At 47.2% G+C, this 17,817-nt stretch overlaps 1 protein-coding gene across 1 annotated transcript in view; it reads right to left on the reverse strand.

Moving 5' to 3' along the window:
- Positions 1-1,297: 1,297 nt before the first annotated feature.
- TRPC5 (transient receptor potential cation channel subfamily C member 5) overlaps positions 1,298-17,817 on the reverse strand; it is a 63,726-nt gene continuing 47,206 nt past the window's right edge. Inside the window, exons 7-10 of the mRNA XM_069014952.1 lie at positions 4,681-4,887; positions 4,487-4,528; positions 2,723-2,812; positions 1,298-2,032 (exon numbers count right to left, since the gene is read on the reverse strand). Coding sequence (XP_068871053.1) covers positions 1,298-2,032; positions 2,723-2,812; positions 4,487-4,528; positions 4,681-4,887 — 1,074 coding nt within the window. The remainder of the gene's footprint in view (positions 2,033-2,722; positions 2,813-4,486; positions 4,529-4,680; positions 4,888-17,817) is intronic.

Below are 17,817 nucleotides of genomic sequence, written 5' to 3' on the forward strand. Positions count from 1 at the left end.
CTCCAAGAACAGCTCCGAGGTGGTGCTGAGTGCCAATCATCTGTGTTCCTTAGCAACACTGCAGAAGAAAGTTCAAGTATCCCACTGTTAAAAAAATTAAAATAAAAATAAAACCCCCTAAAACCCCTGTTAAGAATTCAACCACCTTGCCCTTGATGGGGTTGTCTTCTCCCCCTCTATGATGCTCCCTGGGACAACAGCAGTGACGGTGCTAAGCTCTGTCCAGACACTCCCACAGCTGGGGAAATAAAAGATAATAAAAGATACCACGTCCTGCCACACTCCTTTTTGTTGCACCTCAGAGAAGGACCTGCAGAGCTGGAGCTGCTCTTTCCTAGGCTGCCTTTCAGACCTGCAGCTCAAGGGCCCAGGGAAGATGCTCTCCCTCAGGAGATGGTTTTCCCCCTGAAGCCCGACACCCATCAGAGAGGCAGCAAAAAGTGAATGCAGCACTGGAAGTAAGATTAGGAATTGCAAAATAAGGGCAAAGCTTAGAGCTGGGGTTTGGTTCAGCCCATTAGAAACTACTCTTGAGGTTTGTATTTCAAGCAGCCAGGGTTGTTTTGGGTTGCTTTCTTTTCGGTTCATCTACACAGAAGTTGGAGGCAAGGCCAGGTGCTGGCTCCCACTGTCAGCCTAATTGGAAGGTCCTTCTGCTCCCCAAAAGGGAGATTAGGTAAATAAGCAAATATGTTAGCAACAAAAACATGTTCCAGGTGGATGATCAAAGGGGTCTCATATTCAGTAACAATTCACAATATTAATATAGTGGCCTGAAAAAAACAAGCACAATCAAAAGAATCAGAAGTCATATTGCTTCAAGGAAACAAAAAAACCCAGTTGTAGGTTGAAACCCTTTTAAAAAATATTTTCAGCGTGATTCTCAGCCTCCTGCTCACCAGCTGGTTGTGTTGTTGAGCAAAACTGAGCAGGATGCAGAGCCAATGGTGTTGGACAGCAGCACTGAAACCCAGCTGGGGTGGGATGATGATGGGAGCACTGGAGAAATCCTTTCCTCAGCCACCTGCATGCCTGAAGTCTGTGGGGTTTGTAGACTAAGACTGCATCCAAAGGGATTCCTGTGGTGTATGGTGACCTTATAAACGGTGAAACCTTTAGTTTAGTATTAGTGAGTGTAAAAAAAGTAAATTAAAGAAGGTGCAGATGGCTATAAAATAGGCTATAACATAAGTAGGTTTACACTTCTTTTCCACCTGTGGACAGAAAGGAAACAGATGAGAGCAAACAATTACCAATACTTGGCTGAGTTTTCCAGTGAGAGTTAAGAGAGCTTTGCTTAGAGCCGGGTGGTGACATGATCCTCCTGCCCGTCTTTCCACTGGTTTATAAACAAGTCACAGGCCTCTCCCCATGAATCAAACACATCCTCTGACGAGTCTATAAGTTTGGAGTTAGAGGAACAAATACTGGAAGCACAGTGAAGGGAGCTGGTACAAACCACAGGGCACTCCTTGCTCTGTCCCGTAAGTCTCGTGTTCCCACTGTAGGCCACCTCATTGAGGTTAATTTCACTTTTGGAACAATTCTCTTCTCTCTCTCTGTCCATCGGAGAATATTTAATGTCTTTCCACATGTAGTGTGGCTGAATGATGCCGTCTGAAATGGTGTACATGGGCTCTGAGCTGGGCTCAGGGACGTGGCCGTTCATCTTGGAGAAGAGCAGGCCCAGTCTCTTGAAGGACTCCTTCTTGGAGCTGGAGAGTCTCTGGACTCTGTTCCCGTTTCGGACAAAGGAGCGCTTGCTGATGCCGTTGCTTTTTGGCTTCTCTTCCACCATGTTGATCCCAGACATGGTTTTAATCAGAGCAGACACGTTGAAGTCCTTTTTTTTGTTGGCTACATTGAAAGACACGCTCTTGGCTCTGGATTTTTCTCCAGCACCGTCCTCATTTGTTTCATCCTTTTGGGACACCTCTGTGCTGCTGGTAGAGTAACTCCTCCTCTGGGGCTTCCTGTTCCCTAAGAGGTCAAGAACTTCATAGCGAAAACTCGAGATGTCCTGTTTTAATTCCTGGGGCAAGAGGAGACAGGAGTTACTCCCAGCAGCCTTATCTGACATGAAGGAATGACCACATTCCCTCGGGAGGGCGGGTCAGTTGTGCCAGTGGCTGATACCAAATCACACAAGAACATCACATCCAAGGCCAGTGACACACAAAAATGATGTGTTGGTAGTGCTGAGAACTGGGGACCTCACAAGGTTTTTTGTCTCCAAAGGCTGGGGACTGGCCCTGTTGATCTCTGCCCACACCCTGCCCCTCCAAAAAAGTCAGATAAAAGAGTTACAGAAGAGGGAAAACTGCTGCAATTTGGCAGGAATCCTGTCTAGCTGATAGGCCCAAATTTAACTTTGTTGGCCAGTGTTCTTAATATCCATCAACCCCAACCTATTCTTTGGCTCTGTCTGCATTAGGATTGGGAATGTGATGTTGATTCAAATCCCATACTTCATTCCTACCCTTTTCCAGTGCTTTTGTCTGCATAGCACATTGAAAATTAAAATCTGGGAGGTGATCATATAGAAGACACTCAATAATAACTCACTCTGCCCAAAAAACCCCACAGGCCCATCAGATATATTCCCAGCTCCACTCATAATCCCATTTCCACACATCACAAATCATGTAACAAGTTAGTGCAAACTCTGTGAGTGGCTGTTTGAATTAATAAAACAAATTATTGTTGAGGAATAATAAATTACCTTGAAGTTTTCTTCAGTTAAACCTTCGTTGGTCTTGGAAGTTCTTATCATTGCTGCAACGTATCTTTTCACAAGATTTCTTATCACTTCCTGGAATAGGAAACAATCCAAGTGATTCAATTGCTAGCTCAGCCCAAACTCTGCTCTTGCTGCGTTTCCCTGAGCTCTTGCCAACAGCAGCTGTCCTGACTCTGCTGGCTAAAAATCACTCACCACTAGAAACAAAATGCTTCCTTTTAAGCAGAGCAAACCTTGGGAAGGGGTGATACAGCTTCCATCTTATGGATGCTCAGTTTTTAACTAAAGGCAAAGCAGGTATTTTGTACTGGAATTTGTATATGTCGAGAAAAAATTCTTGGAGTGGTCTCTCCAAGCAGTTCTTAGATGTGCTCTTTAACTCAGCTGCTGAAAGTTTTTACTATTACCAATCTCATGTGTGCACACTGCGTATCCTGATGGGCTGAATTTGGCATTTGAAGGTGGTTTATCAAGTATTTGAAAGCCAAGGAGGTTGTGTTAGCAATAAATAATGTGAAGAACAGCCAGGACCCCATGGGACAATGGACATTCACCTCAAACCATGTCTGCAGCTGCCTGGGTGTTCCCTAAGGGCAGAAACTCTTTTCAGGATGGCTGCACCATCTGTGGGCAGCACTGGAAGGGTCAGATCACACCCTCAGTGACTTCTCCAAGGACTCTCACTCCCCTGTGTTACCTGTTTGCTACACTCCATGGTTTTGGTTGGATAAGCTCCGTTTTGCTCTGCTCATGTCCCTCCCTGATGGCTTTACAGAAGCAAGCTGCTGCTTTGAGCTTGTCCATTTATCTGCGCCAGCCAAAACACACCGAGGCTGTTTGTGCACGTTGTGTGAAGGGAAGAGACTACTCCAAACCTGCCCAGCATTTCCCCCCCCTTCATAAACAAGTCTGAGCACCACCAAGCTGAAGATGGTGCCTGCACCAAGGCTCTGCTGGGAGGTTTTTAAGAGATCCCAATGTCGCAGCCGTAAGCTGTGCTGCGAAGTCAGAAAGCACCATATGTCAGTTGTCAAAGGTGACTAATTATGTTAACCACCAACTTCAGATAAAAGTGCTCTTCAGAAAGCAGGAGATGTCTTCAGGAAGACAAATTACTAATGGCTTTTGGCAGTGGAGCCTAACGTACCACCTAACAATCTGGAGAATTTTTTTTCCTTCCAGCACGCTGGCATAATACATCCCACTGAATTCAAGGGCTGAAGCTGGTGTTTTTAATAAAGTTTCATCCTTTTGTAGGTTGAGTTTAATGAGTATTTGATGACAGGCAAGCTGAGGATAAACAAAACCAGCAAGATTCAGCAAAGGAATCATTCCTCCTTTCCTGAGCCATCCCAAACAAAAGAACATCCCAACCACAGTCTGAGTTAGGGATACTTTACACAAAAGAGCAAGAGAGGAACAATTCAAGAGTGCAAAAATGCTGCAGAAATAGTTTTAATCAGGATGGCCTGACAGCCTGATGGCAGTGGGGATGTGACCTTGACTTCCACAGCCACACTGATACCTGCAAGTTTTCCACTATTCCAGAGGGGCTGAAAGACAAGGACAGATTTACTGAACCATCCACCTCCAATGAGGAAATGCTTTAATCCACGATAAGCAAAATCCTCTTAGAGGAGCTACACTTAGCAAAATATATTCTGCAAGCAAGCAAGAATTGAAGTATTAGAAAATGAGGAGGAGAAAGAAATAGCAGGTAAAAGCTTTATGTGCCCAAGAGTTTACCTGGTAATGTTGATTCTGAATCAGGTTGTCAGCGTGTCTTTCCTGGAAAGAGAAAGGCATAGGGGTGTCACCTGTCTGGCCCTGTCTTTAGAGCTCCTGATGGCTCTGAGCAAGTTATGATCCAGCAACCCTCTGCTGATCCCTCACAGCCCAACACCCTCCAGAAATGAAGCACAAAGCCGTGAGCTCCTTACTGTGAAAGTTTTGAGGTTTTCGTGCCTCTTCTGTTCGTTGTCAGAGTCGTCACCTGGGCACAGCTGGTTGTGGATCCACTTGCAAAGGTACCACACCGACTTGGGGCTGGGCACAATGTTAAAAGGAGGGGGCAGAGTGGCACCTTCATCGAAGTAACTCATCCAGAGCTTTGTCCGTGCGAACTTCCACTCGATATCCGCATGGTCCTGTGAGAGAAAGGCAGAGACCATCAACAGCTGCAGGCAGGTGTTCCTGGAGCCAGGGCCCACGGCTGAGGAGGGGAGGAGTGAGCAAGGAGGGATTTCTCCAGCCACAGGCAGAGCAGCATCACTCCCTACATCTCCCTCGCTGGGGGTGGGCTTAAAACAATTGGTGTGAAATGCAGTTGGAGTAAAAAAGTACCAGCCACTGAGAAATGAGAGGAGAGCAAGACCCAGCAAGGAGAATTCCATGTGCTAGAGGCCAGCTTTGTCCTTAAGAGGTTCTGCTTCTTAGTTCACCAATGCAAGAAGCAAGAAAACACATTTCTTATTTTGCTTTTTGCTAGCACTTTTATTATCACAAACCACTGTTCCTCATGTCTAAACCCAATGAATTCTCATATTCTTCCCTGGGAAAAAGGTCTTCCATAGTGGTTTTTTATTTGTTTTTTATGGCCTCCATTAATTCTGCTCTTATAAGGAAATGACACATTTTATGTGTGCCGTATTTTACATCTTGCCTCTGCATTATCCTTACAGAAGCCAAGAGACATTTTACTCTTAGGTTGGTGGGGGTTTTTTGCATTTATATTATCACCATGATGGCTTGCTGTGCCCTAGTGTTTTTCAACCCAACAAAGTGGAGGTGGGAAGTTAACACCATCATTTTAGAGCTGCACAGATAGACAGAGGGTCTGTACAGTCCCCAGGAAAGGACTGCTGAGTTATGGAAGAGCCTGACCTTACAGACTCCAAAACAGCTGGATTTGGGGAGTACTCTCTGCAATTTAGTCCATGGAGCCAACCCAGTAACAAAGAGCATATTCCCTCCAACATCAGGGCAGAGGCAGCTCCCTGCAGCCAGAGATCCAAAACAGATCTCGTGCTGCTTTGTGCTGGTTTTAAAGCTGAAAAAACGCCCCTGTTTTGTGTGTTCTGCAGAAATTCTGACATTAGGCAGAAAAGGGAGGGAAATGATTTGCACTGAGCACAGCTTACACCAGTACACTGAACTGAAATGGGGGATTTGTGTGCTGTTACCACTGCAGAGGACAGTGCTAAGCTGATGGCTGTGACATTTCAGCTGCTCAGCATTTGCCTGAACGGTGTCTGACACAAGATTAAACCAAAGCCACGATGATTCAGGCTAAGGAACAACGCAAGGTGGGAGAAAAGGACAATGCAGGACTTTAATTTCCCAAGGAGATTTCAGCGAGGTTGGAACAAGCAGCTTATTGAGCACGGGGTGCTGGGCTGCAGCTCTCGCAGGCAGGCACTGAAGTGTAGGACAGGGAGTTTAATAAAATATGGCTGAACATCATGCCCAAGAAATTACTACACTGGCTCCCTGGCCATGCTCCAGTGCCCTGACACGGGTAAAATATGCTCACATTTTGACAGTGAGGTGCAGCTGAACTCCATTTTGGTAATGTATTCAAATTATGTGCAGCCCTCGATTTAGAACGACTGTCTCAGCGGCCCAGGAGCACATTAATCTCTGCAGATGGTCTGAACCAGCTGAGAACATGATTGTCCTCTGCCAGTTTACCACAGCAAGCCATAGGTAGACTCAGAGGTGCAGCCTGACACAGCCCTTTTTCCTCCCACACCATCAGACCCCATAACTGCAGCATTGCTGTGAAGTATCACAGGTTGGTGCTGCTGGAAGTGAAGTTCTGGGTAGTAAAAAATGCAGTTTGTAGCAGAAGGAATAACTGCCACCATAAAAAAAAAAAAAAAAAAAAAAAAGAAGACCAACTCCTGCTCATTTTTAGTACTTTTGTCTCTACCCGCCAGCCCACAGGACAACTCCTGCCTATCAACTGCTCCCAGTCCCAGGCAGAGCTGCCCCAGCCCCTTCCAGAAGCAGGGCTGGCTGCTCCCTGCACCTAAAAGCTCCCTCATGCCCATCTTTCCACCCAGACCTTTCCAGGTGTGGGCAGCTTGAGCTGAAAAGAGAGGAATGATGGGCGCTGCAGGCCAGGTGAGCCCAGAGGGACCAGGGAGGGGGGAGAGCAAATCTATCCCCAGAGAAGGGGCCTGAGCTGCACTTTCTGTGCTTCACTTGGATATAGAATTAGATATTACATCATTTTCCAGTTATCATGGAAAAGCCCTCTAAAATCATCAAGTCCAACCATTCCCCAGGGCTACCACTAACCCCTGTCCCCAGGTGCCACATCCACACACCTTTTAAATCCCTCCAGGGATGGAAACCCCACCACTGCCCTGAGCAGCCTAGGTTAGTGCTTGCAGATTCTTTGGGAGAAGGAATTTTTCCTGATATCCAAACTAAACCTCCCCTGCTCACTACCAGGAAAAGCCCAGGGGCAGCTGCATGCTGCTGGTTTGAGCACCTACAGCATTTCCTGGGGAAAGAGCTGCATGAGCCCAGGGTTGAATTACACAGCCCTGCTGGGGCTGAGCAGGACCTCCAAATACCTGGCAGCACTGCCTGGGGCAGCTGGGGAGCTCCGGGCAGGGCAGGGACTGAAGGAGAGTGCAAAGGTTTATTTTGGATAGAGACCTATCTTTTAAATTCTTTGTCAACGCAGGAGTAGGTGTGAATGTTCTGCCTTCCAACTCGGCATGTTCTGTGATATTCTGTGATAAATCCACCCTTCCCCTCTACAAAGGGCCATCAAAGGCGCGGTGTCAGTGGTGGGATCAGGAGCTGTGACTTGGCAGCAATTTCCTCCAGCACATTCTAAAAGGGCCCGTCCTGGGCAGACGCAGTTTGGCAGCGGCTGTCGGATGCTGTTTGAAGAGGAAGGTAAGGCAATCCTCTACCTTGGGGATTGCAAATTTGTTTCCTGGAAAGGAGGGAAAGGGCTAAAAAACCCCTTTTTTTAACTTTTTTTAACTTTTTGGTTTTCATTTTAAAATAGCTGGATGGGACACTTCATCCCTAGAAGTGTCCCAGACCAGGCTGGACAGGGCTTGGAGCAACCTGGTCTCATGGAAGGTGTCCCTGCCCATGGCAGGGTCATCTCAACCCAAACCATCCCGGATTCTGTGACTACAAGGGGCTGAGTGCTGTGAAGCTCAGCAGGACTTTTCCCTTGGGAAGTTTTGAGGCTGGTGTGAACAAATCCCTGTTGGTTTAAGTGTGTCTGTGGGTGAGGCTGGGGGATGCTGGCTTCACCCCACCTGTAACCTCAACAAATGCACTGTAACCTCTCTTAAAAGACAGAGCAGACCCTCTGTACAAAGCTCGAAGTATCTTTTCTTCCCTTCTCTGTTCTGCTGCTGCAAATCCCCCAGGGTTTACAAACTCAGCCTGTCTCAATTATTCACCTTGATGTTTTGCAAACCTGAGCAAATCAGATGAGAGCTCCTGGCAGCAGTTTTGTGTTGGAAATATATAGCAAAGAGCCACTTCACTTTTACTGACAATGTCTTTGTGTGCCAGGAAACCACCATTTTCTTGGTTAGAGCTCTCCTTAGTGCTGTAAGCAGTAAAATCCCCACACAAAGCTACAGCTCCCCGAACTCTCCTCCCTGTGCTGAGTACCAAAAAACCACTTCAGTATCTGTTCTGTGCCCAGCTCAAACCTGGAGCAGCTGTGAGTTAGAGCCAGGACATCAGTCCTTGCACAGGCTGTGAATGTGGCCCCACCAGACGTGCTCCAGGTTCGGGGTGTCTCCCCAGTGACTGCTGGCCCTTGGGCAAGAGACACATTTTTGGGAGGTGCCTGAGTCTGAGCAGTGAGTACAGGATCCTCCTGGACCTGTGCTGTCTCAGGCAGTGTTCTTAGATGACAACTCTTTGGTAACATTTATAATAAGCTAAAACCCCACATTCACCAGTTTTGCCAGCGTGACCTTGTTGCTTTAGGAATTTTGATCTAAGTTGGGATTTCACTGTCCTCTCTTTGAGAGCTTCTGTCTCTCTCGCCCTTGTTCTCGTCACCATTTTCTTTCAAGCACTGTTCAGCATTTCAGCTATCAAACACTCTACTTAAGAGGGCCGAGCCCTCAAGCTCAGAGAACACATGAACTCAAAGAAACCAGCACTCAGCTTTGCTGTGAGAATAAAAAAGCCTGTCTCACTTCCTATCACAATGTGAATGTGTCATCCTGGCCACATAATCCTCTTGCAAATCTCTGCCATTTGAAGTGAGAATTAATCTCCCACAAAGATTTTCCTGTGGGATGGCTGGAGCCATTTCACTGTACCAGTTGCAAATATTTTCTAATCCAGTCAAAGTGATATATTCACAGATGTGCCATATTTTAAATGATTACCTGCTACACTAATTATCCAGGATAATTCAGGCATTAATCTCTGTCTTCATCTCTGTGTAGAAATGTGTTGTTTACAGTTTCTGAGATGTTTTCTATAAAGATTTCCATCCCCCTCTCCTTGTTGGGCCATACAGGTTGGATCATACTTTGCCAAATGACAGCAGTGAGTCCTGACCCAGCCAGCGCAGACCCAGCAGGGGAAGATGCTGTCAGCTTTCTGCATGAGGTGGATACCACTGCCACAGCCTCCAGCTTCCTTAACCTCTCCATGACTTCAGTATTCCAGCTCCCTCGTGGCTGGGAAGCTGGTGGAGGAAATCACTGTGAATTTATCTGAGCACGCAGGAGCTGAAGCACATCCCGTGGGAAGCCTGTGGCAAATCAAGGCATGGGAGTCCCATCTCCTGCCTCTTAAGTTCCTAGCATCCCTGAAAGCCCTGGGATAGCCCTGAGCTTTGGTTGGCTCAGGGGACAGGCTGCGATGGATGCTGGTGATGCAGTGGATTTTGCAGGCGTCCCTGCACTCAGCTGCGGCACTCTGAGGGCTGCTCTGCATCAGGCTGGTGCAGAGCCGTGGCTCAAACACTCAGCTCCCAGGGGCAGGGTTAGGTATTAGGACAAAGTCCTACCCTGTGAGGGTGGGGAGGCCCTGGCACAGGGTGCCCAGAGAAGCTCTGGCTGCCCCTGGATCCCTGGAAGTGTCCAAAGCCAGGCTGGATGGAGCTTGGAGCAGTCTGGGACAGTGGAAGGTGTCCTTGCCCATGGCAGGGGTGGAACGAGATGTTTAAGGTTCCTCCAACCCAAAGCATTCTGTGATTCTAGAAAACCTAAAGCTGGGGTGATGGTAATGCTCAGCAGCCAGGCATGCTGAGATCATCAAACTTTTCCACTGTCAAACCATCCCAGGATAATCAGTTGCTCCAGCTCCTCTGTGCCATGCAGAGCTGCCCGAGGGCTCCTGCCCCTTCCTCTGGGAAGTGTGTTCCTGGGATGCAAATCCTCCCCTCACCCACTTGGAAGGAATAACATATAAAGATCTCCAGCATCACTCTGGCTGGCACGAAAAGGGCTGCGTGTGCCTTTCTTGTGTTTTATTACACAACAGGCTGTGGGCTAAGCTGCAAACCAGGCTGCTGCCTGTCAGTTGCAGATATAGATGGCTGTGACAATGCCCTGGGGACCAGGCTGTCTGGCTGTGGCTGAGTGCCTCTGAAGGAGGGCTGGGGAGCTTTCTAGTCGTGTCAGGAGTGCTGGCAGGAGCTGGAGTGATTTCTGCAGCAGGAGCAGCTCTCTGCTGCTGACCCGCCCCAGGGAAGAGCCACCAGCAGCCCCACAGGGTTAGGATGTGCCCAAGCTGTACTTCCCTCTAGGAAGGAAGGGGGGGCATGGAACATTTTCCTTGCAGGCTACTGAGTAAGGGAGGCTGGTTGCCTGAGAGGCACAGGAACTTCAAAGGTGTCTTTTTTGCTGTGTAATTAGCAGTGCTGCAAAGCGTAGGAGAAGTCATTAGACTCTATTTAATGTATTTCTCTCTCCACGTGCCTCTTTATTGCTCTGTGCTAAATCCAGAGCAGGAAACAGCACAGAAAATATATCAGTGCTGGCTTTCAAGCAGGCTAGCACAAGAAAGATGCCCTTGTGTGTCCTGAACAGAAAGCACTGCAGGAAGAGGGTCAGGAAAAACTTCATCTTTACAGAACTCGACACAGGCAACTCTTGTGCAGTTTCAAAGCTGTTAATTTTGTAATATTTGTTGGGCAGACTGGTAATAACATCAGCAGAGCTCGGGGGTTTGGTGACAAGCTCAGAGAAGCAAGCAGCAAAAATCCAAGCAGGCTCTTTGACGTAAATGGTGCTTAACATTTTTCAAAGAAAAAGATGTCATAGGAAGAAAAAGTCTGTGAGAAAATCAGGAAGCTACAAAGGCAATTAATGCATAGGTAATTCAGCTGCAGCTGGCAACAAATGACTTCGCTTTCAAAGCTGGGGATGACATACTGAAGGGTAAGAACTTAATAGGATCAATCTCAAAAATAATACAAGGAAAATTACTAAAGGGGGACAATCTAGCACTGGAAAAAGCAATTAGAACAGTTAGGGGATGAGACAGCCAGAGAAGAGATGAAAGTACTGATGAGCCCAGGCTGCAGTGGGCAAGGAAAAGTCCTGGGCAGCAGCTGCAGTGGCTCTGAGGAGGAGCTGTGGCAGTGCCCTGGGACAGCGAGCCCTTGGCAGAGGAAAATAAGGGAAAACACACCTGGAGCACCCCCTGCACCAGCAGGCAAGGCAGCTGGGTGGAAAGGGAGAGCAGCTCCCCAGGATGCAGCTCCAAGAGGGACACAGGGGGATTTTGGCTCCAGCAGAGACCAGGATGTTCATGAAGCACAGGCAGGTCCTGAAGAAATACTCATAAATAAGTACTAGCACTGGGGAACAAGGAAAGGGAATTCTTGGAGCAGGATGCAGGTAACTGACCAGGCAAGAGCTACCCTTGTCTGGCAAAAGGCAGCAAAGGCTCTTAGGTGCAGAAAGCAAGCAGAGCACAAAGGAAAAAAAAAACCCAAATCTGAAGTTTTACATAGCAGATAAGCCATCACTGCAACTGTGAGCCATAAAAACCTGAAAGCTGGGGCAAGATCCCAGCTGGCAGAGCCATGAAAGAGCATGCTGTAATGGAGGAAGTTAGGAAAAGTTTCCTTGATTTTGTAGTGTCCAAGGCCCCCCCTTGGGAATGGCCAGTGCAATGTCAACAAGACACAGCACAGCAACTGCATTTTATTGTAAGATGGATAAAGGACTCCACCTTTGGAGCCAAAGAGGCTCAGGAATTATGGAAATGGGGTTGGTTGCAATGGAAAAGAAAACCACAAGTGGCTCCTGAATACACCAGGTCAGGCAGAGAGCAGGGACGTTCCCTCCTGGGTGACAGCACAGCAGACCTGTCAGATGAGCTGTGGCACCGGCCACCCCTTCCCAGAACCTCGGCTGCTTCCCCCAGCCCCGGGGAATCAGTTTGCTTGTACTTGGAAAATGCATGCTTTAGCATCTCTGCTATTTATAACTTCCATGTGCAGAAGATATTCATAATTAAAATTTTTATTATAGCTTGCAATGCGCTGCATTCCACAATGTATTTAGGTTATATATACATATATAGAGATATATCAAAAACTTTTCATCTCCCAGCATCTTGGATGGAAACAACGATAGCTAATGAGAAGGCCAGGGAATATTATATTGGAGAGAACACAGAGAACTGGGGATTGTGCTGGTTTTAATGCAGCTAAATTATGGGAACTGACACCTTTTTGTTTCTGCAGCCATATTCCAGTTAAGTTCCGTTTTTATTTTAATAGTCAGATAAATCGGAGCAGTGGGAAGGTCATGCAGAGAAACAGTTCTCTAAAAAGCCTCAGCAGGAAGAAACAATGAGGAAGATATCACCAAGGCTTTGTTCTTCCTGCCATCCATTCTCTTTCCTTCATCACTGCCTGATAAGAGCCTCTTTTCATGCTGAAGGTCAGAGAGATAAGGGGCATCTGTGCCGATAATGTTAACTACCTCCAGCCAGGTAAATATCAAGTAACTTGAGAACTGGTGGGCTGAGCAGGCCCAACCTCACCTTTGGGTTATGGCTAACCCAAAGTGTTTGAGTGCTGATGACTCTGTTAGTAGCAAGGCAAAAAATAAACAAACTCGGCCTCATTTCAACTTGCCCTATTTCCAGAATATTGTCTTTGATTTTCTGCATAGCCAGTCAGGCTAGGATTTGATCTTCAAAGGTCCTCTCCAACCCAAGCCATTCTAAGAGTCTATAAACTTATCACTGCAAAGGGATCATATCTGCATTGCACTTGGAGATGCTGCTGGGCTTAGCAAAGTGCCTGTTCCTCTCTGAGAAACCATTCCTAAAGCTTAGGAATCAAACTCAGTTCTCTCTTCTGGCTTTAGGGTGCTCAATCACGTCAGTGCAGGCCACCTAATGCTGGTGGGTGGGAGCCTTGGCACAGCTGGATTCTCTGCTGGACACAGCCAGGATGATTCTCTGGCACAAACTTGCCCTGGAAGAAGGAGCACACTGCAGAATTCACCACTTTCCACTCCCGTGTGCAAAGCACTTGGTTTGACCTTGTCTTCCTTCTCCAGCTGAGTCGCTGCAGGTGTATTTCAAAGGGGAAGGCCAGACCATGACACTTCCATCCACCACGTGTGCCTGAAGCCATGGGGAGAGGCCAGCAGCCAGCATGCAGCCCGTGAGTCACGGTGTGCTGGTGAGGACTGCAGCAGGACACTGTGAAACGGGGCTGGAACAAACAGCCTGTGGGGTTTTCAGGGGGTTTGGGAGGTGCCAGGCTTCACCTGCCCCTATCTCCTCAGAATTCCCTTATCTCCTCAGAATCAAAGCCAGGTGGGAGCGAGGCTGCTGCTCCTCATGTCCCACTCCCTGCTCCTCGCGGGAGCCTGACTCTGTGCATGTATTCAGGCACCAAATGCTTCAGTGTTTTGCCCTTTTATGACTGGCCATAAACTGCCTTTCCTCAGCAGAGGAGTGGAGCTGGGTTAGGTGTTTTACTGAGCCTGTAAAGGTCACAGCACCAGAGGGAGCAGCAGGTGCCCAACACCTCTGGAAGGCAGCCTGCTTAAATGCAGTGCCTGAGCCTAGCTGCCAAAAATTGAGTAATTGCTCCAAAATTTACAAATCCTGTGTCCTGACCATTTAAATACATCCTTGAGCCAGAGGGAAGGGATAGATCATAAATGTATGAGACTGCTCGAGTCTGTAGGTGAACCTTGAGCTGTGCAGATAGCACTGACTCAGGAGAGAAGCCCCTGTTTTCTCCCCCAAAAACCAAGGGTTATAGATACGGGGCTACAGGGGACAGGATCAGCAAACAGAAACAGACAAGGAGCTAAAGCATCCAGGTTATTAATCATATCCCCATTTAATTAGAAGGGGTTGTGTGTGTCCTCTTTAATCTATATGATCAGCATCAACTTATTTGCAAGATTGCAGCGTGTTGAAAAGGAAATCTGTGAAGCACTGGCATCTAAAAAGCCATGTTTCAGAGAATTCTTAGTAATATAGCTGTTTGTTCAGTACCAGGGGAAGGCTCTTCCCAGATAAATCCCTTTTAGTTTTGCACTGCTTTTTCCTCAGTGATATTCTTCCTTTGTCTTTCACTTTTCCTCCTTTCTCCTGCCATTCTAACAGAGTCCCCTCGATGCAGAAGCACAAGATAATGCTAATTAAGCTTGTCAGGCCTAAATAAAAGATGGGATAATGCAGGGGGCTGCAACCTATGTGGCTCCATCTGGATGCTTCAACTTCTATCATGTAGCAAGAGCAAACCTGGCTGTGCTGCTCGCACGTAATGGGCAGAGAGTTATTGACCTGTCAGGCGGGGCACTGGGGTGTTAACTACACCAAAAAAAATCCCAGAGCCCAGCCCTGAAAATTCCAGAAATAAATGCCAGCAAATTCCCTGCAATATCTTAAATCAGCCAGGGCCCATCCACAGATTGCAAGTTTTTTGGTTTTTTTTTTTTTTAATTTAAGTGTAATGTTTCTGCCCTGAGTAAGCCCCAAAATGGTTTGGCCATGGTGGTACCCAGGGACACATAAACACCTGTGGTTTCAAAGATGAAAAATGCAACAGAAAGGATGAACCTCCTGATTCTGCTGACAGCACTCACAGGAGTGGCAGGATTGGATCCTAGGATGGAGAATGAGCTTTGTCTGGTCTAACAACAGAAGATGCAGCATGTGAAGCTGGAGCACATCGAGTGCCTCTATTTAGAGGCTCTGCAAACACCAGATGAATATTAACAGCTTGATTCAAGTCCATGGGTTACATGTAATTAGGCCAAAGCCAGCAAAAAGACAAACAGTTCTACACCTTCAAATGAATCCTTTAGCTTGATAACAAAAAGCAATTAAGCTGCCTGCCAGTCTGGAGCAAGGCTCCAGGGCTAATTTCACACACGGACCTCTGGCTGTATGGGAGCATCCCAACACACCACGGCTGCAACCTATTTCCCTTCACTTTCCAATAAAAACCTGCTGGGAGTCCCCCCACAGCCACTCACAGGGTCCAGAGAGAGCACTCAGCCTTGGGAATCAATCCCATTGCCCTAGAGGTGGGCTACAGCTCCTCAGGAGGGAACAGAGAGTGGGGATCCAGCATTTCTTCACATGGCTTGTACTCCATGGGGAAATGGAACAGGAGTCACAGAATCATGGAATGGTTTGTTTTGGGAGGGACCTTGGAGATCATCTCATCCCACCCCCCCTCATGGACAGGGACACCTTCCACTATCCCAGGCTGCTCCAACCCCATCCAGCCTGGCCTTGGACACTTCCAGGGATCCAGGGGCAGCCACAGCTTCTCTGGGCACCCTGTGCCAGGGCCTCCCCACCCTCACAGGGAACAATTTCTTCCTTATGTCTGATCTAAATCCACCCTCCTTTAGGTCAAGGCCATTCACCCGTGTCCTGTCTCCCTGTCCAGGTGTCACTGAAGGCACTAAGTGCAGGAGAATTTCCCATTGCAATTAATTATTGCTGATGCCGTGGATGAGTTTTAGGAGCGCAGTAATTGAGATCTGGGTAATTACAGTTGTGCTGTGGAATGAAGAAAAGGTTTGAGTGTGTCACCTGCACCTCAAACACAGGTTCTTGCACGTGGGCAGTGGCAGCAGATGTGTGTGTTGGTCAGCAGGAGGCTCTGAGGGCCACAAAACTGAGGGACAAAGAGGGGGATTTCACTCAGCTGGCAAACCAAGGAAGAGCCATTTCATCCTCTTTCTAGAACCTCCTTGTTTCGCTGCACCATAAAAAGCTTCAAGAAATATTAATCCCAGCTTGTACTGGCAACATAACAAGGGCATAATTTCATTTCCTGCTGTATGACAGAGTCAAAAACCACCGACAGCTTAATTTCCAAGAAATTCAAATTAATGGTTCTGAAATGGGGCTGGTGAGATGAACATTTCCTGATGCTTTACAAGAGCTTAGATTTGAGTCTGGATTTAGGAGCTGGCCTTACCTCTATAGGGGAATGCCTACCACCCCAAAACCTGCCACCTGCAGGGACTGGCCAGCTGTTGTATTTCAAACTAAGTTTATTGATTGATAAAATTCCTCCTTAGCAAAACCACCAGGTAATAACTGTGCAGGTTGTGCAAGCAGAGGAACATTCTCTGACAGTCCTAAGGGTCACAAATGACAGTGGGGAAGAGAATTCTGCTGGTGTTGTGAATTAAACTGGGTAGCAATTACTGCCATGGTGCTGAGGGAGTTCAGCTGGTGCAGAAAAGTGGAGGAATCTGTGTGCTTTGCAGATGAAGAAAAGTTTGAAACTGCCACCTGAGGGAAATCCAATGTTATCTTGGAAACAATGTAATAGGGAGCTGAAAAATCTTTATGATTCTCTGTGCCTTAATTTTTAAACTCTCTAGTCTGAGAAAATCCCATGTTTAACATCCCCTACACTTCCAGTCAAAGTTTTATTTATTTTTTAGCTGCACATGCCATTCCTGTTTACTGTACAGCATTTGCTTTGCTATGAAAATATCTCTTATCTTCATTCTCATCCTTCACTTTGTGTGCTAATCCACTCTATTTCATTCCATCACCTAAAACTGCACCTGCAGTTTGGTGCCCAATGCCCTGATTCCTCCAACCCAAATACTGGCAACTAAGTTCCAATTTCGTCATATACTACTCTCAGAGTCACACTTAAAACTCTTTTTTTTCCTTTTATTTTAAAGGCTGCAGTCTTTTGCTGTAACAGCTGAGACGAGCTAGCTTGAAATAACAGACACACCAACCAACAGGAGGATACAAAATACAATTTACAGAACGATTTTGTAACTTTATACGCACTGCTGGAGTGAAGTCATTATTCCAGCATCACACATAGACCCTGCATTACACACTCGAGGCTGCAACACCTTCACACACGGGAGTTAGAGGGAATCTTTCTCAGGCTCACTTTGGTGTAAATAATCCCCAAGGTATTAAGCATCTTTGTGCTTTTATCCTAAAACATCTGAAGGCTGTCAGGGCTCGCATCTCTCTTTAATGTGCCGGTGGGTCGTGCTGCAGAGGTGCTGTGCACCATTTATCACCCTAAATCACCTGCAGCTCTGACCACCAGCTCACAGCCTGTGCTTTTCGTCCTGCACATGGCCCCTGCTTGCTGTTCTCCCATCAATATTGCTCCTGCTGCTGCACAGCCAGAACTGTTGGTGCAGTTCCAGTGACTAATTGTTGCCTGACTCCCCAGAATATCACAGGTTTGTCCATAAGGAAGAGCTTCCAGAAAATATGTGAGTATGAGTTCGCTGCAGCATGTACCTGCACTCGAGGGCACCACCAGGGCCAAAATGCACCTGCACCCTCAGGAACACCAACTATCCCGTTTATTTTGAAAAAATTACCAACTGGCAGGAGGACTGTATGACTTCAGGTGCAGCCAAGTGGCTCCGATGAGAAACAGCCCAGCACATAAAGTGTCCTCATCACCCACTCAGTTACTTTCTGCCACTTAGAAATGATGGAGCCACCTGGCTACTCTCACCTCATTCCCTTGTCCTTCCTTTTGTGATTGTGACAAATTCCTCTTCCCTTCTTCAGGTGATGGTATTTCTGTCACGTCTGGGAAGGTATTGAGATGAGGGACCTGG

The sequence above is a fragment of the Aphelocoma coerulescens genome, chromosome 4A (genome assembly GCF_041296385.1).
Source record: "Aphelocoma coerulescens isolate FSJ_1873_10779 chromosome 4A, UR_Acoe_1.0, whole genome shotgun sequence".
NCBI lineage: Eukaryota > Metazoa > Chordata > Aves > Passeriformes > Corvidae > Aphelocoma > Aphelocoma coerulescens.